Source organism: Bacillus rossius, chromosome 1 (genome assembly GCF_032445375.1).
Source record: "Bacillus rossius redtenbacheri isolate Brsri chromosome 1, Brsri_v3, whole genome shotgun sequence".
NCBI lineage: Eukaryota > Metazoa > Arthropoda > Insecta > Phasmatodea > Bacillidae > Bacillus > Bacillus rossius.
The window spans coordinates 377,210,503-377,233,991 of record NC_086330.1 but is presented as its reverse complement, the minus strand read 5'-3'; the positions used below and the strand labels follow the sequence as shown (position 1 = coordinate 377,233,991).

The 23,489-nt window shown below is 37.1% G+C and overlaps 1 protein-coding gene across 3 annotated transcripts in view; it reads left to right on the top strand.

Annotated features, from left to right (window-relative positions):
• The window catches only part of LOC134528558 (transcription factor AP-2-epsilon), a 387,195-nt gene extending 368,306 nt beyond the window's left edge, over positions 1-18,889 (top strand). For all 3 annotated transcript variants that reach the window (XM_063362291.1, XM_063362289.1, XM_063362290.1), the window contains exons 8-10: positions 7,209-7,350; positions 11,160-11,331; positions 16,428-18,889. In XM_063362291.1, coding sequence (XP_063218361.1) covers positions 7,209-7,350; positions 11,160-11,331; positions 16,428-16,571 — 458 coding nt within the window. In that variant the 3' untranslated portion in view covers positions 16,572-18,889. The remainder of the gene's footprint in view (positions 1-7,208; positions 7,351-11,159; positions 11,332-16,427) is intronic.
• Positions 18,890-23,489: the final 4,600 nt, after the last annotated feature.

Sequence of the window (23,489 nt, the reverse complement as noted above, 5' to 3'; positions counted from 1 at the left end):
TCAACACCAATGATGAACTGCAGAGCACTGTTAAAACGTGGCTGAATAGGCAAGAGGCATCATTTTATGCAGAGGGTATTGGAAAGCTGGTGCATCGGTACGACAAATGCCTCAATCTGCACGGTGATTATGTGGAAAAATAGAGTAAAGATGTAAGTTTCTTTTGACATTAAAATAATTTCCCAATTCATTCCCTTTTTTTTATTACAGCCGATCGGAGGTTGAAAAAAAATAACCCTCGTATATACATACATATATAAGTGTATATATATATACACATACATATATCCGTTCGCAAACAAAACATCGAATTTAAAAAAAATATGTACTAATATAGGCCTATTTTTTATCTAAAACTTTTTTCTGAAATTAGATACTGCAAGGGGTGTAAATAACAAAGGAAGAAAAATAAAATGTAATTACTTTTTTAATACATTTACTTTCATTTCAGTATATATTTTTTTGTAAAACGCCTAAACTTTATCTGAAATCTTTAGCTGAAACAATTTTTAACGAAACTATTACCGTAAAAACAGGGGGTTGAAATTTAAAAAAAACTTTTTTAGTATCAAATTTTTTGGAATTTACTTATAACTATCTTATTATTAACTTAAACCTTTGTCCAAAAATTTTTATACGAACACGTATTACTGCAAGGGATGAAAAATAGATTTTAAAGATAAAAAATAATTGCATGACTACCTTACTAGGCATATTATGAAATTCGTTAAAGTCATTAAATTCTGGATGCATCAAGTTAAAAAAACATTAAAAATATTTTTTCTCCATGGAATATGAGAAAATGTTAAATCTATAATTGTTTTTATATATTGACGAAAAATAGGATGTTATGTCGGCTACATCAAGTTCTTCAAATGTTCCAGTAGTTAATAGAAGATTCTAAAATATTTCCAATAATAAATAGGTACTTCGAAATCTATCTACGTCTGTAGACTTTGCGGAAAGGGATTTTTTTTTATATAATTAAAAGTTTCTTTCCTCAAATAACTATGGAATAGACCATTTAGGACCTAAGTGAAGTGGTAGAGATCGCCAATCGAACTGGTGTTATAGTTAGGGACAGGAAAAATTCGCGGGTTAAATGACCTCTAGGATGAACTCTATAGTTCTACGTACACTCGGTCAAATGCCACCCACTCATTGGCTGCTGTCTTGTGAGCAGCCTGTGATTCGTATAAAGCTTTGGTCGGGTGTTTCTCATTGGCCCAGAGTCATCCAGGTGAGTTGTGATCCAATGGCAGAGGCAGCACTGAGGTATAACTATTTGTATTTTAGCCTATCGCGAAATGAATTCGCGAATTTTTCCGGTCTCCAGTTATAGTTAATAGTTATTGATGGTGACGCGACAGTTTCAGCCCTACACTGACCATCTCTCTGTACTGCAATAAGGTTATGAAAGCTTCAAAGAGGCTGGGGGGTTATGGAGAGATTATTGACGCCCCTGTCGTGCCGACAAGTAGTCGAACACGTATCTAAAAAAAAGAAATCACAGAAACAAAAGCAGGGACTGCGTCCATCTCGCGGTGGAGGTTGCGGTTTGCCTCGCCACTCCGCCGCTGCTGGATGTGTATCATCTGCTCCCCCACTCCTCCGGCCTGATTGCCGTGCGGCGCGCGTTGCCGCCGACCTGCACGTATCACTCCGCGCGCGCGGGGGAGATTACACTGCCCTCGGCTTGCGGAGCGGTCACCCGGGGGCTTCCAGACCACAGACCCGGGGGTCAGAGGTCATGGCGGGCCTCGACAACACCCCCCGCGCCGTCGCAGTCCGTCCTGACCTCCCCCCTCCCCCCTCCAGGGTCCTCACACGGGAAGCCTTCTTTTCACAGACGAGAGAGCCGAAACCCGAAGTTCCCCGAAGTTCATGCCTTTTTCCCCTATCTTTTACATAGCTATCCTAACCAAATCAACCGTCCACAATGTTTTAAAGTATTTATAATGTAGCTATCCTAACCAAATCAACCGTCCACAATGTTTTAAAGTATTTATAATGTAGCTATCCTAACCAAATCAACCGTCCACAATGTTTTAAAGTATTTATAATGTAGCTATCCTAACCAAATCAACTGTCCACAATGTTTTAAAGTATTTATGATGTAGCTATCCTAACCACATCAACTGTCCACAATGTTTTAAAGTATTTATAATGTAGCCAACCTAACTTAATGGACCATTAGTATCCTTTTATCAACACCGCCATATTTATTTACAATGAACAAAAAAAAACCTAAGATGCACGATCGGACGTTTGGCTCTCTCGTCTGTGAAAAGAAGGATTCCCGTCATCACACGGTCTGCAACATTCACGTGATAGTTACAAACAATAACTTCAAAACGCAAAATAAGAGTAATTTTATAATAAATAACCCTGTGTTCTTAAACTTTATTTAGACCACTGTATGCTGAATGTTCATTCTTATTTATAGAGACGTGTAAAATTCGCGGATTCATTTCGCGATAGGATAGAGTCCAAATACTTTTGTCATTACTTTGCTCCAGTGATTGGGCCACAGTTTATCTGAAGGACTCTGGGCCAATGAAAAATCTTTAACAGAAGAATTAGCGAATCACGATCATTCCAGTCAACAGGTGTTACGAGTCGGTAACCAATCAGCAGATGTAATTTGCACGAGTGCGTAGAGGATCATGGAGTCTATCCTTTAGGGATTTGAAATCGCGAATTTTACAGGTCTCTACTTATTTATTATAACTAGAGACCGGAAAAATACGCGAATTCATTTCGCGATAGGCTAAAATACAAATAGTTATACCTCAGTGCTGCCTCTGCCATTGGCTCACAACTCACCTGGATGACTCTGGGCCAATGAGAAACGCCCGACCAAAGATTTATCGAATCACAGGCTGCTACGTTGGGACGTCTCACAAGACAGCAGCCAATGAGTGGGTGACATTTGACCGAGTGTACGTCGAACTATGGAGTTCAACCTGGAGGTCATTGAACCCGCGAATTTTTTCGGTCCCTAATTATAACCATACAAATTCATAATGCAAATAAATTATAAGTACATACGGGAACATAACCTCACTTATATAAATATGTACACTTGAAAAATTCTATAAACATAACTTCTATCACTAATATTCATAGCAAGTAAATTTTTTTTAAAATTATATGGCCCAGTATTCAATCACTAAAGTACATGATTAAACAGCACATACGTAAATTTTATTTGTATGTAGCTTTCTTTGCATATGTGAAAATATCGTAGCACTAGCTGTGCCCGCGGCTTCGTCAGCGTGGAATAGTGTATTTTGGTAGCTTTTTTAAAATTATTTAGGCTAATTATTTTACAAATAAGACACATACTTATAAATACTTTAATGAGCTATTTGTAGTGGCATGCTAATTTTGCGAAAAGATTTCGGGACTACATGAAAGTCAAAACACTGTAGCATCGTCTGCGTTCTGTGGTTGGGTGAGTTTATTTCAGTTTCACTTTGATTGTAACAACACCAATCACAGTGATTCAGTGCGGAAGTAAACGCGTCCTGAGTGGCTCAATCAAATAAGGCAACGACTTCTCTCACAGACGGCCGCCAATCACAATTAAGAAACCACATTTGCGGGTATACCTTGTTGCGGTCTAATAAGTGTTCAGATATTTTCGCGAAATCTGCATGCCCCTAGCTATTTGCAGTGTTTCACTGCAAATAACTTATTAAATAATTTGAGTTTATAAGTACATAAGGTATAAAGTATTAATATGAGTTTATTTAAGTACATTTTTATTAACTACGTTTTTTTGTTTTCCCATATTTTGCCAAAACATAAAGATTTTACGGATTTGATACACGTGAGTATTCCACATAGAGCTGCCCATGGGAAAAACTTTTTTTTTCTAAATGAACTCCTACAACTATAATCCCATATTCCCTATTGTTATTTTACACTTTTGAGGGTAAAACTTTTATAAACTTTGAATGTCATATTTATTTATATCGAATCGACAGCCTAAAAAAGCTCTAAAAATGACGATACTTCCATACAACTTTTCATCCCCGCCTCCCCCTTTCAACCCCTCACATCCCTTTTTTCGCATTTAAAAGTAGCCTATGTCCTTTCTCAGGCTCTAGACTATCTGTGTACCAAATTTCATTTAAATCGGTTCAGTAGTTTTGGCGTGAAAGTGTGACAGACAGACAGACAGACAGAGTTACTTTCGCATTTATAATATTTGCGCGCGCATGGTAAAAAAAATTCAAGTTATTTTCAGGTCTCAGGCTAGGCTCTACGATGATGTTAGTAGGTACTGGCAAGTTTTCGCGGTTTCGATGACATGCGGGATATAACTACATATTCCTCTGCGTACTCGGGCAGATAACGCCATTTTATTGGCTGCTGACTTGCGAGTCGTCTCAACTGGTTTGCCTGTGATTCGATACTTCTTTGGTTGAGGGTTTCTCATTGGCTCACATTCGTCCAGATGAACAGAGAGCCAATAGCTAGAGACCGAAAAAATTCGCGGTTTCAATGGCCATCAGGATAGACTGCACATTCCCCTGTACACTCGGGCAAATAAGGCCTGTTCATTGGCTGCTGACTTGTAAGTCGTCTCAGCTGGTTTGTCTGTGATTCGATCCTTCTTTGGTTGAGGGTTTATAATTGGTTGAGATTCGTCTATATGAACAGTAAGCCAATAGCAAAATCATCCAAAATATTTATGTATTTGACTTCTAGCCTATTGCCGAATGAATCCGCGAATTTTTCCGGTCTCTACCAATAGCAAAAGCAGCTTAGATGTGTATTTGCATGCATTTGAATTTTATCTCGTCGCGAAATGAATCTGCGTATTTTTCCGGGCCTCTAATTACGGACCCTAGCCTTAGAAAACGACAAGCCACGCTAATGCATAGCTCCAGAGGGGTTTGAAAATAGCTTGGTCGGATCGTGCTGCGAGCGGAATGTAAACAGATGAAAAAAGAACTGTTAATGGAAGCAGGGTCCCAGAACGAGCTATTGCCGTTCGATTAGCGGTGGTCGTGCGGGAGGCGCCATTGGAGTCTCCGACTCAGAGAGCGCTCACAATCAGCCTGGCAGTAATGGCGGAGAAGTCATCGCAACGTCATACGGGGGGGAAAGGAAAAATAAAGAAATACAGCAAGCATTGTTAATTGCGATTTCGCATCACCAAAATGATACAGCAGTATTGTAATGACAGGACTTGAACCCCGGCGCTCAGCTGTTCCAGACATCGGCGTCCGTTCGTATCTACTCGGCGTAATTAACCGATTATTTCGTTCGGTGTAATGCAAGAGCCCGCGCCGAGTAACGAACAAAGCAATGTCTGGGTGGTATTTAGTTTCTTATTCCAACGGTCCTGCATTTTATTTTTTTTTAAGGGTTTGCGTTTTCAACTAAATTGCATCTGAATCCATTAGTACCTGAATTAGCCAATGGAAAATGCGCGGCTTCAAATTTTTAGTACGAACCCTGCAAAACAGGTTGTTTTGCCAGAAAAAAAAGTCCGAATTATGTGCATGCTGGAAACTACGTAAATTGTTGCTGCAGCCATCAATGAACACGTAATAGCGAGTTTTAACTGTCCATGCAATCCCTACGTAATAACGATTATTTGAAATCACTCTGGGACAGTTGATTATAATAGAGTCATAACCGCCAAACTACTGTCCCGTAAATGCGTAGCCACTTTTTGTAATGACACAGAAAGGGAGACGGGTCATGTAACCCAGGGAAATTTTACTATTGCGTCTGCGGCGTTCACGATGCTCAGAAACGTAACACCTTGCCACCAGTAAGATTAAATTTCCCCGTTACGAATAATTAATTTTATTTCATCAGAATCTACACATGCAAAATCATAGAAAACTGGATAGGTACAGGGGGGTAGGAACCGGGGGGGGGGGGACAGGGGGATGTGTCCCCCTGAACTTTTTGGTTGGAGGGGACTGTCCCCCCCAACTTTCTAGACCGTGATATTTTTATTTTATAATATCATTCTGCCCAACTTTATTTGTAATTTCTTCACTCATCAAATTTTATCTTAACTAAACAATAATAATTTTAGCATCGATGTATCCAATGGTTAGATACAAAAACTGCTTAAAAAGCGCTATTTTGCACTTTTAAAATCAAAATTTTCCGGTGGAGGACCCCCGGACCCCCCGTCTTAGTAAGAGGGGAATGGGTTTACATGACATCAAAATCATTAATTGTCCCCCCCCCCCCCCAAACCAACTTTATGAACACAGCTACGCCAATGGATAGGTATAGGCAGTGGCGTAGCCAGGATTTGTGTATGGGGGGTGTTAAGAAGCATGGCCCCCGTATTAAAGCGGGGGGTCCGGGGGTCCTCCCCCGGGAAAATTGGGATTTTAAGGTGTAAAATAGTGCTATTTTAGCAGTTTTCTGTACTTAAATTTAATTAAAGATTTGGTGCTAAGGGGGGGGGGGGTTTCAACCCCTAAAACCCCCCCCCCTGGCTACGCCCCTGGGTATAGGTACTTAAACAGTTTAAAATGTAAATAAAGATTATTTCTGAAAACGTCACGGTGAAGGTTATATATGTCAAAAGCACGAAAAAAATATCAATAAGAATGTAATTCGATATATTTCGAACGTAGTAATTATATTCTACTATAGTGGTTGTCGATTTTATTTTTTTACGCCACATGTTGCTCCTTGTGTTTTGCGCTATAACACAAAGTTTCACATCTTGTATCTTATTGTCTACGCTTTGTTTATGTTGTGAAAATGCAGAATGCAGGATTGTTTTTGGTAGCAATACAATTATATTTATACTTAGTTTTTTGTGAATTTTCTTTTATCACTTGACGTGACACAAAGTCTCGTTTCTCAAGTGCAAAAAATTTCTTTTCCCGGTAAATATCCGAACAAATATAAAAAATTAAAAAAATGTAATACCGTTATAACCTCTCTTATAGTTTGTTTACACGTAACGTTTAATAAACCGTATAGGTTAGGACAAGAAATAATTGTTAAAGTTATTTGAAGACATGTTGCAGTGTGTTTGTAAGTGTTTAATAAACCGTATAGGTTAGGACAAGAGCTAATTGCTAGTGTTGTTTGAAGACATGTTGCAGTGTGTTTGCAAGTGTTTAATAAACCGTATAGGTTAGGACAAGAGCTAATTGCTAGTGTTGTTTGAAGACATGTTGCAGTGTGTTTGCAAGTGTGACGTGTTGCAGGGGAGGCGATCCACCTGGCCAGGGACTTCGGCTACGTGTGCGAGACGGAGTTCCCGGCGCGGCAGGTGGCCGAGTACCTGAGCAGACAGCACACGGACCCCTCCGAGTCGTACCGCCGCAAGGAGCTGATACACGCCACCAAGTGAGCACCCTCGCACCCTCCCAGCACCACGTATACGACCTCTTCCTGTCACGTGTAAACAATAACTACCTTAATGTGAAAAAAAAAAATAGACATTAGTTTATGAGGATTAATTGTAATTTTTCTCTAAATATACAACTCCTTTCTCCATTTTTTATTTTTTCACTTTGAAAGGAAGGGCTGCTTCCCCCCCCCCCCCTTCCCCTGCCAGATATGCCCTCGTATGGCACCCTTGCTGAAAATTGCTGAATTCAGCAACGTTCTAGCCTACTTACATATTACATTTTACCCACCTAATGTTACAAAACATGTTTGGAATTTTAATCAGTGTTTTGATTACTTTTTTTTAGTCACTTTATGATAAAAATCAATAAATTTAGTGTTCAATATTGGTTATTTGTAATTTTTATCTCAATTTTGCAGCACACCTACAGAGGCTTCACTGTGGTGCTAGGGGCATAACTCACAGTGTTCATCCACACTCTAGATAATTTCTGAGCTAGTCAGTACCATTGGTAATTTTTTAACCTACCCCACACAGCTTCAACTGCCATGTTTTTTTTTTTTTTTTTACAATTTAAAGATATTTTGAGAAATATTTAAAAAATGGAATCATAGAATATAATTTGTATGCTTTATTTACCTAGTTGTAGCTAAACAGAAAATCATCTTCTAGTAGAAATTACACAATTACACAGGCAAGTCTTCTTACAAATAGCAGATTACAATTAGAATGTATCTGGTGATGACAATTTATAAATAATTAATGAATTAACAATTCTTTTATGGTAAAACACCCTTAGGATATGCAGTAAAACAGAAATAATGAAGTGAAAATGGGTAAATATTTACTTGGGCGGTATTTCCGAAAAAAAATGTTAAAAATCCGAAAATACCTTTATATAATGCTCTTCAACTTCCTCTTTTCATTAAAAGCGGCGGAGATTAGAAATTCCAAATACTTTAGGAGATATCGAATTTTTAAATTTCAGCACAAAACCAGCGCATTCCTGTGGCGTGCGTGCACCATTGTTTCTTGTTTACGTACAAGTATTTTTTTTATTGGATAATGATGTCACGTGATTGTTCGTGATAGGCCAGAATTCAAATTAACTAATACGTGATTATTTAGTTCAATTATTGTTTAAAACGGTGTTTAATTACCGCCTCCAACTTAGGTGAGTTTTTAACGTTTCTAATTTTAAAGTCTTATTTGTTATTTTGATATTGTTGCGCAAGTAATAAGTAACAAAAAAATTTACGTCAGTTGTTACTGTACATCCTTTGTTACGGGTTTGTTAGGTAAGGTCAGTTACATTATAAATAATTTAAAACTAAGGAATAATTAAAATTAATTCACATTATTTTTAATATCACCTTAGTTTGAAAGTATTTATAATGTAACTGACCTGACCTAATCAACCATTTTAGTTTACTGTTCACCCTTTGTCCGGGTTTGTTTGGTCAGGTCAGTTACATTATAAATATTTTAAAACTAAACAGCCATTAAAATTAATTCACAAAATAATTTTTAATGTCGGCTTAGTTTGAAAGTATTAATTATGTAACTGACCTGACCTAATCAACCATTTTATTAATTACGCATTCACGATTCACGTATTCACGTCTCACGAACCACACGGCAAAATAACAAAAATGGCGCCGCTCGAATGGTTCCACAGGTCTTGTATTGCAAAATTAAAAAATTCGATATCTCCTAAAGTATTTGGAATTTGTTATCTCCGCCGCTTTTAATGAAAATAGGAAGTTGAAGAGCATATCATAAAGGTATTTTCGGATTTTTAAAATTTTTTTTTGCAAATACCGCTCAACTACATATGATGAAATTTAAAAATTCGATATCTCCTAACGTATTTGGAATTTCTTACCTCCGCCACTTTTAATGAAAAGAGGAAGTTGAAGAGCATAAAATAAAGGTATTTTCGGATTTTTAACATTTTTTTCCGGAAATACCGCCCAAGTAAATATTTACCTGAAAATGGACTAATCCAACATGTATGTGAAGCCTAGTTTTAAGGGAAGAGCAAAGGCCTACAGGATGCTGATAGGAAAAAAATTGATGTAAGAAATCAATGGATTGAACCTTAAAGTAAAATCAAAGAAAACCAGTTCTGGGCCGGGGCCCGAATTCCAACTCTCGGAACCTGTCTCCTGAGAAATATTTTTTGCAGATTGTATTCACTAACAAAAGAATCAATGCTCACACATAAGGACTGGCCTTGAATGGGCGATGGTAGAGAATTAAAAATAATTAATTAATTAACAAGATTCACTGAAGTAAAATAATGAGTTGATGATGAATCGTAACAGCTGTGACATGGCTATGCTTGCAAGGGCAGAGGGAAAAATATGAGTTTTGACATTTTAAAATGCTTCATTCATTTCTCTCCCATGAATCTGTTTAATAGCTGTCTATTCAACCATACATTTTTTTCTCCATTACTACTTAAGTCTCCAAGGTTGACTAATTTGATATTTATGTTATTTCTTTAATTCAAGAACAATTTCTACAGATGTTTAACTATATAAGGATTGAATATAACTTTTTGTTGCTAATTTTATTATTTATAACCTTGGCTACATGCTAGCTGCTATTTGTAAAATTCCAGGAAAATATTGATGATTAACACATTTTATTTGACTAATTTCATCAAGGTACAACTGGATAATGCATAAGGTTGAACTTCTTTTTAAAAATAATTTCTTCTATAGGCCTATATATTCTAGTTTCAGAACATGAAACTAGAAGTTAAAAAAAAAAGTAATTAAATCCAAGGTATGGTTAATGAAGCAGAATCTTAATATTGTTTTTAACTTCTAATGGGAACACTGTAAAAAATTTTTTGTAACATTCCTGAACAGGTAATGCAAGTTATTGAACTAAACAATTGTGGAATGTACACCAGACAAACATGTAAATTTCTTATGAATTTCACTTTTCTTAAACAAATGTAGGAGAGGTACCATTTTTGTATGGTGAAGTTCTCATACAATTTCACATTTCATTACTAAAGCCATGGTTATTTTAAGGATTCATTGGTAACGAAATAGACTTGAAGCACATGTACATCTCCCTCACGTTGGTAATTGGACTACAGTGCTCTTGTATACCCTGTCAGGAACAAGAAGAAGAATAACCAGCCAAAATATGTGACCTTGTTATTGACCAATGAGTAGAGACCGGAAAAATTCGCGAATTGGTTTTGCGATAGGCTAGAATACAAATAATAGTTACACACTCAGTGCTGCCTCTGCTATTGGCTCACAACTCACCTGGATGACTCGTGGCCAATGAGAAACGCCCGACCAAAGCTTTATCGAATCACAGGCTGCTAAGGTTGGGACGTCTCACAATACAGCAGCCAATGAGTGGGTGACATTTGACCGAGTGTACTTAGAACTGTGGAGTTCATCCTGGAGGTCATTGAACCCGCGAATTTTTCCGGTCCCTACCAATGAGTAGGGACCGGAAAATTTTTTTGCGATATCTATGACCTCTAGGATGGACTCTACAAACATCTACATACTTGTACAAATACCACCTGCTCATTGGCTACTAACTCCCGAGACCTGTCAAGAAGAATGTTTGTGATTTGATACATCTTTTGTTAAGGGTTCTTCACTGGCTCAGGGTCCTCCAGGTAAAATGTGGCCCAATCACTGAAGCAGCGTGAAGGTGAGCGTGATGAACCCGCGGATGTTGCCGGTCCCTGCCGGTGAGCGGGGAGCGCTGCACGCGGGCAGGTGCAGTGACGGTGGTGAGAGCGTGTGGCGCCCCTATGTCGCAGGCAAGTCACCAAAGAGCTGATGGACCTGCTGAACCAGGACCGGTCCCCGCTGTGCAACACCAGGCCGCAGCACATCCTGGACCCCAGCATCCAGCGGCACCTCACGCACTTCTCGCTCATCTCGCACGGCTTCGGCAGTCCCGCCATCGTGGCGGCCCTCACCGCCATCCAGGTCCGTTCCCGTCGGCCTTCCCCGGTGTTCCCGCCGTGCCTCCTCTTGTGGGCGGGGGCGATTACACACACACACATATATGTATGTATGTGTACATATATGTGTGTATATATACATATATATAATATACATATATAAATATATATCTGTATATATGTGTATGTATATATGTGTATGTATGTATATATATATATATATATATATATATATATATATATATTGTGTGTGTGTATACACTCACATATATATGTGTGTGTGTGTGTGTGTGTGTGTGTGTGTGTGATTTGAAGGAAGGATACATCCCCCTATCATTACCTAATGCACAACTTTCCAAACTCCACAGTTCCAAAAAAAAATTAAAGACTATATTTTACCACGGTAATGACTGTAAACGGTAATGAGTGCCTGTTGCTTTAACTTGTAACTTGTAAGGTTTCTGGTGAACTTTTTTATCAGCACTAGACTTGTAATATTTGTTCCAGTCAGGGGTGAACAAATACCGGCAACTATTGGGGCCTCCCTCTAGGCGACCCTGCCGTCCGCACGGGCTGTGTTTTGATTGAATCGAACTTCAACGATTAAATGCTCGAATTGTAACGAAATAAATCGAAGGAAAGGACTGAAATGTGTGGAAACGTTACCTAACTGTGCATATTAATGTGAAATAACCGAAATAATCTGAAACACATTCAAATGAAAATGAAGTACATCCACGTATACCCGGGAGATGGGCAGATGGGCAGATGGGAACGGAGTGTCCGGAGGAAACCCACCGGTGCACAATAACGCCCGCCCGGTTTCCCACTGCCAGTAACTCGGACTGACCCCACAGGGAATCGAACCCTAGACCCTCGGTGGGAGGCGAGTGACCTATCCGCTCGACCATCGTGGTCCCTGAGGGAGCAAAATGAACACATCTGTAGCCCGAAAGTAAAGGACACTAAGTCACCTAATTACTGTAAGTTATTTTTTCCAGATAACAAATTTTTGGTCAGTTTCAACTTTAATGTCAGGTTTTCTTCAAATTTATAGGAATTGTTTAGTGAAACATTGCTTTTGTTAATTAGATGTTTATAAATAACTATTTTTAAGATAATATAATGACATTTTTAAGTATGTCTACTCTATTTCATACGAAGATTGGCCACAGCGTCTTTTATCTAGGGGTAGGCTACAGATATGTAAAGGCTCTTTTCCTATAAAGCTGTAAGAAAGAACAGCAATCCTACAGAAATGAAACCAAATTAACCAAATCCACCTCTCTGCTAGATGTGATTGCTGTTCCTTGCGTGCGTAATCTACTTCAGGAAATCTCCCTCCCTCGATAACATTGTTAAATCACTCAAATTTCACTTCAGCTGTCAATGGTATTATTCACTTGTTGTGCCCACGACTTGTTTGCATGTTCAATATATGTAATTCACACAGGTTATTTAGATAGAAAAGATGGTTATTATTTAATAATATGTACCCTAAAGTTAAATTTAAAATCAATTTTCCCTGTAAAATACATTTTCAGTATTATGTCAGGAGCAAGCGCAAACAATTTAGTTGAATCACTAACTTGAAAACATGCGAGCATACCTAAACATGTACCTAATTAATCTCAAGTTGATAACAACACTGAACTTATTCTAACACAACTTAAAACTAATCTTTATAAATTTTAAAAATCTACACAATATCTAGTTATTGCATATTATTTATTTATCTGAATTACATATATTGTAAATTAATTTTAATTTTACAGTCAAAATGGAACTAATGATATTTGCTATCAGATTATGTTATTATAATATCTTACGAACCATTTGAAAAATTAAAGTTTTTATCTACAATTTGTTAGAATTTCTATCCAATAGCATCAACAGATCTTTTGAGTTAAATAATTTTGTTCAGACTAACAGACAGAACATTTTTTTTTTGTTATATTTGGCTCGGGTATTTATTTGCTAACAGGAAAAATAATTACTATATACCGTATTGGTCCGAATATAAGGCGACCATTTTTACATAAACGAGAGATGCAAAAATTGGAAGTCGCCTTATTTTCGCACCCAAGACGTCAGAACCGCAAACATTAGTTCCAAGCTGAAAGCTACAGTAGAAACATTGTTTAACAAAACGTTCACAATTTTTTATATTAACTAAAACTTTGTTACCTCACACGGGGAAAAATGATAAATCCACCTAATATTGCAGTAATTGACAATTGTTTGAAGTTGAAAATTAAAATATTTGTTCTTGAGTAAAAACGTGAATGTTGAAGCATCTCAAAATGGCAACCTTTTATTTCACAATTCATATTTGTACTTTGTGTACAATCGCGTGTTAACATTTACGGTAATTTATCTTCAGATTTTTAACGGAAATATTTGTACTAAAATATCACAGTTATTTTCAGAACGATTGTTTACGTTTACAAACATTTCGGATGTAATGTTTGGAAATTCACGGCTGCCAACTGTCTTTCCACAATATTTTTTTGTTGTAAAACGAACATTGCCGAACACGCACGAAGACGCCATATTAACAGGAATTTGGTACGTTGCTTCAAAAGCTATTTTAATAATCCACTCTTTATTTATGTAAAAACCTTTCATAATTATAATAGATTATTCTTTCAAATTCATAGAACAGACTCTCTCTGTCAGAGAGTAATAAGGACAAATATACGCGGTCACGTAACCGAAGTTATTCTTGGCCGTATGCTTCATCATGTCAGCTAGCCACTTGTTTTGTTCCGGCAAGATACATTCTTTGTTTGCTTTTTTTACGTTTAACACACTACTAAATAGTAATACGCCTTGTTCTGTGGTAATATGTAGCTTAAGTCAAACGGAAAGTTAAATGCTGTATTTTAAGAGGGATTAATAGCCATTGTAAAAATTGTGAAAAATGAACAATCACACATCGGTGGAACGGCGGGGAACGAGCCCTAGACAAATAAACAGCTCTGAAGATGACAATTATGCAGCTTCATTAGAGTAAACATACGAAAAAATTTCTAGTGTAATACTTAAAAATGTAAATATTTTCTAATTGTTTTCTTTTGACTTTTAGGGTAGGCCATTCAAACTTATTTTAAATAAGTAATGTGATAAATATAAATTAATTGTTATACATAAATGCAAAAACAATTTATCAACACAAAATGTATGTCTAATGAATTTTCACATTAATTTCTACCAAAAATTATTTTTACATTTGTTTGGCCTCCTGAAACTGCAGGTCGCCTTATATTCGGGGTCGCCTTATATTCGGGCCAATACGGTAATAATTTAAAATCATAGGCACACACTTGAATTTAATTTTTTTTTGTCTTTACTTTGATCTATAGGTTTTAGGTGGTGGTCATAATTAATTATTTAAAAGCTTATAATTTTGCAACATGTTAATTAATATGATTTTAAATTAATATTATTTTTCATCTTGCTCTCTTTTTTTCTTACCTTATAAATCAGTATTTACATATACAGAAAATAACATATTCTGTGAAACAAATGACCAAAGTTATGTGCACAACACACACTATTAATTCAAGCATAAATACAATGACAGACTTATTTTAGGAACAAGTCTTGCAGCATTAGTCCATAATTAATAGCAGCATACTACTGTATAAAATTCTATCCCATAGCAGGATTAAGTGAAAATGGCCAAAATGTTGCCTGTTACCTTATTCCTTGAGTCCGTCCAATCTGTCTACTGATCACGTATCGCAAGTGAAGTGTGGTGGTTGCAGCGTGTGTTGTTTGACACTGGGCTGGCTCTAGTATCCACCAGGTTCACGGAGAGTGTGTGTGATGCGATCTACGCTAAGGCAACCATGTGTCTTCTCGTGGCACTAGTGTCTCCTCATCCTCAGATGTCCGTGAGAGGTATCTGGCGAGGTGGAAAAGCCCTCTCTGCAGGCAATGACAGATGGTTCGGAAACTTCACCCGAGGGGGTAAAGATCTTCAGGCTGTTGAGTCCCAAAGCCCTCGGTGAAGAACCAATAGCGTGATGGCAATGGCTAGTGTTTTAGCTGTCGGTGGGCATGTCACAAATACAAATAAATAAAAAAAAAAAAAAATAGTCTGGGCACGGCTTCTGCTCTGGATACTGACATAACCGGGCTTGAATGTTAACTTTGAAGGTGTAAATTGTAGAGCAAAAACCAGGATTAAAAAAAAAAAAGAAAGAAAGAAAAAGGGTGGGGCGGAGACATTGAGAGTAGACTGTAGTACACCAGTTATATTTGCAAATATTAGTGAAGGCTGTATGTTATCTTGGGTGATGCAAAGTGGGCTGTTACAGCACCTGCAATTTGAATTGCGAGAAGGCTCTTCTTTAGGCTTATATGTAAGTTTTTTTTAATGCATGTGTTGAAATTTTCCCCCCAAACATCAGTAATCCAGGATCCACCACTGTAATCAGGGTTTCTTCTCTATTTTATCTCAACCTACAACTCAGTAAATTAAATTTTGAAGTGAAAACTTCTTTAGCTGCGTTGAGCGTTTTTTGGTAGGGGCAAAACTAATGGGTTCGCGTCACCGACATGCTAGTGACGTGTTGCGCCAGACTGGCGAATCGCAGCGGCCTGTGTACATGTATACGCATATATACACTAATACATTGTATATACTCGACTGTATCATGTGCGTGTAGGACTCTTTTTTTTTTTTTTTTGGATGGGTAAAATCTTCTGAGTTCGCGTCACCGACATGCTGTAGTAGTAGTAAGTGAAGTTAATTTGACCACGTGAACACATGACCTAGGTCTGACATCACTGGTAAGTCATAGCTGGGTAATGAATTTTTGCAATAATTTTTAAATACCACCGACATATGTCGTGACTAAAAAATTATGTAAGGATAAATGATATCATGCTGACATCGTACTGATATGATACCGAAATCATTTTCTTACGTACATTTGACGTAGAAATGGTGCCATCTTACACATTTAAAAAACAAAGTTTTAAGATTTCACTTCTGTTGACAGTCCCCATGACCGGCTATTTTATTTTTCAGAGCCTCTGTACACGGGTGTGACGTTTTGTGGCAATTTGTCGAGCGTGTTAAAGAGTGTTTGTTTTGTTTGTCTGGCGCAGAACTTCCTGACGGAGTCGCTGAAGCACTTGGAGAAGATGTACCCGTCGGGCAACGGCGGCGCACACGTCGCGGTGACGACGGCGCAGCAGGGGGCGGGGCCCATGGACTCGAAGCCCAAGGACCTGGGCGACCTGAAGAAGTGAGGCTGGCTGCGGTGGGTCGCGGGCCCCGGGGGCGAGTCGGGAGCCGCCCGCCCGCTGGCGACCTCCATCCGCCACTCCTGGCCGTGCGACTAGCGGCCGGGCCGGGCTGGGCTCTCCCCCCCCCCCTCCACCCTCGCGCGCGATCCCGCCGCCGACTGGACTCCGTGTGCGTCAGTTCACCTGTCGTCGTCCGTTCTTTTTTATTTCTAAACATCTGCGTGTCTTTCTCATACCTGCATGGTCGCCAGACAAGAGACATCCATCGTAATGAACATTGAAACTGGCGTTTTTTAAAAAAAAAATCAGTATTGTGATTTGCAACTGCACAAACTTTGGTGTTTTTTTTTATTTTATTTTTATCGGCGGAAGCTGTTCTCGAGAGTTAAGAAGGCGCAAAGAAGTGGAACACGGGGATGCAACAGGAAGGCGACTTCCGAAACCAAATGTGTTATTCTGATATTATTTACTTTTTAATTTACAGCATTTTTTTTTATACGTACTATGCAATGAAATTATCTTGCAAAAAAAAACTGAGTATGAACTAAATTATGCTATTAATACTATAATACTGTTGACATTCGTTAGTAAATTGCATAAAGAGGTGGTAGTAAAATGTACCTGTTTCAAGTTGAGATACAAAGCAATTTTGCTGTATTTTCTAAGTCATAAAAAAGGCAATCAAACCTGAACTCACTTTCACGTCCACATTGGCAAGATGTCACATAAAATTTTGCACAAAATTTTTTATTTGAAGGTTTATTAATTAATGTATAATTTAAAAGAAAAAATTTTAATTTTCACTCATGTGTGCAATCAAGATCTAAATTTCGTGAACCATTACTACTCTCTTAGGGTGACACAGTTCAAAATAAAACAGCTCACAACAACAATGTTCAATTACTGAAGGAAAGTGAAAAAAATTTATTCAGCTATTTGTTAGCAGTTTCCATGGTAGGTTTGAGTACATATTCTTTCATTCAAACATACTGAAAATATTATCATCTTCCTTTACACGATGGAGGATTAATACAAATGGTAAATATTCATTTATTTTAATGTCCGAGTTATTTAAAATATACAATGTTATTAATTTGAATTTATTGTAAGTTGGATATAATTGTCACTTCTTTTCAAAAATACAATTTTTTTTTTTGATTGGAGAAAAATGGGGTGAATATTTCTGTGCATTCTTCAATAAATGATAGTGAAAGATAAACAACATTAACAATTTTATTTTGGGATCTAGCCAGCTGAGATGTATTGGACAAATGTAATTTGTCGATGGGAAGTGATAATTCTCTGAACGTCTCTCCTCTTAGTATAAAATAATGTCAAGTATTTATCTAGCTCTTACTATTCTTCATTTTCTGTTGAAATGTGAATGCAGTAATTGCTCTGCTGTTCCCATAAAGCATATCTGGGGGAAAATATCAGCAGTTTTGTAATTTGTAAATATTACTAATCCTTGGAAGTGTGATCTAGAAGACAGAGCTCTTGCTATACATCGGTATTGCGACGGTGACATCAGGCGAACAGAGTACTGTAATTCCCTACTGTGTGCCGCATGGAGGCAAATACAACGTGAAAACAAAAGTTTTGTAAGTTGGATTTTGATTTTGTCGACACACAGTAAATAATACTCAGTTTCAACATGCTTTATTTTATTAAATGTTCAAATGGTAAGCATAATTCATTATGCATGTTTTACTTGAAAGAAAAAAAAAACACTGCCAATCTAAAAACAAAAATTTACATTTGAGTTATTTGTGTACGTACATTAAGTTCCTGGGCTTAAACTACACATTTTCAGACTTAAATTTTGGTAGCTGATGATAAAATGTTTTCCTGTTCTGAGTTTTAATTTGTTGTCTTATGCTGTAATATATTAAAAATAATTCAATATGTCTATTGTGTCAAATTTCCTTATATACAATTATCATGTTTCGTATGGAGAAGTAAATAAGTATACAATTATAAATATTATGTAAACTTGATAAAAGAATAAATTTTGTGATGTTTGAAAACTCAAACTAAACTCAATTTTATTATTAAAATTATTTGTTATTTTAAATAAATCAAGCATGTTATGATATAAAAATATCAAATGTTGCAACAAGCATGTTTATTCATCAATTTCAAGCCTCCGTGTGTATGTGTGTGCATGTGTTTTTTTGTAAAACTCTTACAGATATGGCCACCCAAAAGTGGTAAATAAAAATGAGGAATTTCGTCATTGTAAATAAGTAAAAGCGGTATAAAATTTCTTTAAAAAAAAACTGTATGGATACGTTAAATATCATAATAAAAATTACAGGCAAAAAGGATTAGTTTTAAAATTATTTTTCCATTGAAGTTTTTCTATGAACATGTATTTATAATTTATACACTTTATTAACTTTAGAATAGCATAATAAAACAAAACAACTTAATATACAATGTATTTATATTTAAGTCACTGTTGATAATCTATTTGATACGTATGTACAATATTCCCTAGTATGCTTGAGATGTTTGGCTTGTATCATTAGCCTGCAGTTACAGGATTCAAATTGTTTTACATATGTTAATTTCTATCTCAAAACACATTCAAAATATTGATAAAATAAAGCACGTCCATTGACATACCGAGCCGTCATCATTTCAGTGTTGCTGATTTTCAAATCAGTACACGGTGGGAAAACATCTGACCATACGACAAAAATGCTCGCTCACACTCCACATTTGAAACCGGTATCCGCAGCAGTGCAAAAATTTGTGACACTTGAGTTGCTGTGTTCGGTTTGCAATCCTAGAAAAATCTGTCAGGTGTCAGCAGTGAGCCCTTCGTTCAAAACATTGGAAACTTTTGTATCTGAATCGCAAGATAACCTTCCAGAAATTCCTTCGTAGTGTTGATAAAAGAAAGACGGTTAGAAGTTGCGAACAGTGTCTCATCAACATTATTGCATACAATGTTTCGAGCAGCAAACAGTTTCTCAACAGTGCTAAAGAACTCTTTAGCATTATGTTTTTCCCTGAGGTATTGTAACTTGGTGAGACACTTCACTCTCAAGCGTTTCAATTCATCTTTCTTGTGACTGCTTGACAGCTGAAGGGAGTTTTGAAAGGACAGCAGATTGTCTCCAAAAATCCTCCGGCTAACCAACAAGAAGTTATTCTCTTAAGTCATACAACTCTGAATAGGGTTTATAATATAACGATTAAGTTCCAGGATGATTTCTGCGAGTTTATAGCCGTGGTCCATGAGAAATTCGGCAGAGCACAGAATTATTGCAGTCACTCAAGTTCGTAACAGTCTGTTGAGACTCCACTATCTTATCCGTTCAGAAGTTCCATCCAATCATGTATGAATTCGGCAATTTATTCAATAGAAAAGAACCATGTTTTTCAGATGTTTGGCATAGTTGAGCTTTTGTTTTCTTGTATTAAAAAATTACACATTTGACATTAGCAACAAAAGTATTCAGCTCTGACAGTGTGTGTCCAGTACTGAACATGAAGCATTTTCTCACAAAATACAAGATTCTACACATTCGGTCATGTATTGTGCAGTCACTCACAACAGCAACTATGTTCTCAAACTTGGTGTTGAGTTGTACAACAACTGATAAAGTTGCACGGAAACATTCTGTGCCTTTTGCACTGTCCAGTTCTTCTATACCACCACAAACAACTGTTGATGGCTGACACTAGCGAGAACACATATGAAATTAATTAAAACACATTGCCCCTTCTTGACAGTAGCTTCATCAAATAGAAGCGCAACTTCCCGGTTTTTAATTGCTTTCTTCATCGTGTCAGAACTGGCCTTGCCAATTCTGGGTGGTAATTATAAAGGAATACATTTTATGTTGCAGTTTGGACTAAGACAAATATTTCAAGAATCTGTAAGTCGAACCACAGTTAAACACTGTATGCATAGCTAGGCCTACTTACCTGGTACATAATGTTGAAGCCAAGCGCAGTAATTATCTCCCTTGTCTAGTGTATGTTGGCATCTATCATGTTTATAAAGTCCACAGTGAATGTTTGTTTATTTCCCCTGCTGCTCTATGTACAATCAGTTGCACTGTTAATGCTGGTATGGTTGCTTGCTATACTATAGGTTACGTGCAGGTGTGTCTAATACTGGGAGTTCTATTTTGCTAATCTGTTGTTCCTTAATGAATGTGTTATTATTTAAAAACAATCAAATAAAACAAATTGTAATTCTTTCATACTACACGGTTGCAACTTAAAAGTCATTGCTGTACAAACACAAATAATGATGCCTGTATAAAATGTGTGGAAACAATTTTTTTTTTTTGCTGCTGAATTTTCTTGTCTATGAACAACAAAACTTTTTATTCTTCACAGGAAATTACATTGTTTACTTGTAGTCATAAAATGTAAAAATTTATCTTTTATAATTATTTACAGGAGCCTGAACTATCAGGAGGCCAAATTACACAAGTAAGATATAACTAACTCATTGTGCGTCATGTTCATCGCTACCCAGTAGTTCACCCACTGAGTCACGGCTGCCTGCACTGGGACGGGGGATGGCACCTCTGTTATCAGTCGGGGCCAATCAAATGGTCCGCCCGGCGTGGTGGCAACACTGACCACGCAGCGAGTGCGTGCAGCGACAAGGACCAGGGGCGTACGCAGGGGAGAGTTGGGGGGGGGGGGGGGGAAACACAAAATACCCTTTTAAAATATTTTAAAAAAAAGGCGGTTGTCTGTAAAGTCTGTTTACGGACGATACTTTTACGTGATAACATCATAAGAAAACATTGATGAAAAATAGCATACTTTTTAATTTTAAAATATTAATTACAGCTTTTGCAAATTTAATTTAAATAATTTGTTTAAATATAATCACGAACAATTAGTTAAACAGCCTGCCTTAACCTGTTTGATATTATAGAAGATTTTCTCGCACGGTGGTCGGCCGGTCCTTGCACGCTCGGCTCAGGCGGAACGTGACAATTAGTCATGCTTTTTCGTACGTGCAACCGGCTTTCATCGATTTATAAGACGTTATCACGTCAAAAATGGGATGAATTCGAAAGCAAACAGTGGGAAAAGTGAAAGTGGTTCTACTCTAAACCCTTCCAGTGCTGTTCCGCGTACGCTCCAGTCGGAGCTCGTCGTGTCTGCACGCGTGCGAGGCATCGTTGATGGTCGAAGCTGGACCTTCTCGACGCCTGGGGAAGAATCTAGGCTCCACATACGAGACGCACCTGAGACGTCCGTGCTGTCTCCTTGGCCTTGTCCACAGCCTCCGGGACCTCGTAGTCATAACCAGGAGACACGTCAATCACGTTCTGTCATGTTTAAACACTCAGTAGAAGATTGCAGGGCTGAGAACCTATTCAGGCAAGTTACTGCCTGGTTAATATAAAGTGAATAACTGGCTGGCATCCTTTGGCAAGTACTAGCGTTTATTATATTGTAAATTAATTGGTAAATCTTTTCTCCAGTTATGACTCTGGTAGACTGTATAGAAAGACGAGCAATAAAAGACATTTATTGAAGCGAGTATGTATTTGAATTCATAAAATGAGTAATTTAAAGCTAATATACTACCTCTTTCACATTAATAACATCCTGGTCAGAAGCTTGTTTGGCTGGAAATATATGCTGTTTTTTTTTTTTTTTTTGGAAAGTGCTGCTATTTGTTGAAATAGTAACACCTCTTACTAGTTTCTGACTCCCTGGTAGAATAAAATTGAAATGGCTTGAAAATATACTGTGTTTTTTTGGTAAGTACTGTATTTGTTGAAATAGTAACACCTCTTACTAGTTTCTGACTCCCTGGTAGAATAAAATTGAAATGGCTGGAAAAGATACCATGTTTTTTGGTAAGTGCTGCTATTTGTTGAAATACAGTCAGTAACACCTCTTACTAGTTTCTGACTCCCTGGTAGAATAAAATTGAAATAGCTGGAGAAGCTATGTTTTTTGACGTGATAACATCTAATAAATCGATGAACGCCAGCTGCACGCAAGAAAAAGTGTCCCACTACAGATGTCCCACTACAGATGTGTCATGTTTGCTCATTGTACGCATGCGTGGCATCTCTCTTCCACTCGATTGGAACAACCATCGATTTGACTTTTCAATCATATTTTCATCGTTTGAATTATTAATATTATGTAATTTAACGATCGTCCACCAATTTTCAGCACAATCGGTACGGTTATTTAAAAGTAATGTTGAAAATTCAAATACGTTTTGAACCAACAATGGTGTTAAACAGTTACACATAATAATTCAAATTACACCCGGGATCTATTGCACAATGTTTTAAAAAATATTGTAACACATTATAAATAAGTTTGGTGTATTTGGGATGCTTATTTGTTATAAAATCATGTTAATATTATACCCCTACCGTGAACAAAGTTTTTATAAATATATATATAACATTTGAAACTACATTACCTTAGTATGGCCTCGTGGGCGTGTGGTTAGCATACCTTACCTTTAAACTAAAGGTTGTAGGTTTGAAACCCGGCAGCTGCGAAATTTTTTTTGTACTTGTAAAAATAAATATGGCGCACGCAACATTTCAAAAGTAATAGTATTTTAATTAATGAATGCAAATAAAAGTAAATTTATTAATTCAATTGCACGTTTCATTTCACTCCTTTGTATCCATACAAAATAGTGATAATTCAATAAAAATTATTCAATTTTATTCATAAAAGTATGCAGAAGTATATTTAATCATGCAAAAGATTGAAAAATTAAAAAAAAATTCTTCCTTAAAGAATATAATATTTGTAATGCCTAAATGGTTTGGTTGCAAAAATCTATTACGGCTCAGTCTCAGGCCGAATATATTTCCTTTTCTTCTGGATCAATCATTTCATCAATGTTTTGTTATGACGTTGTCACGTTAAACTATCGTCCGTAAACCGACTTTACAG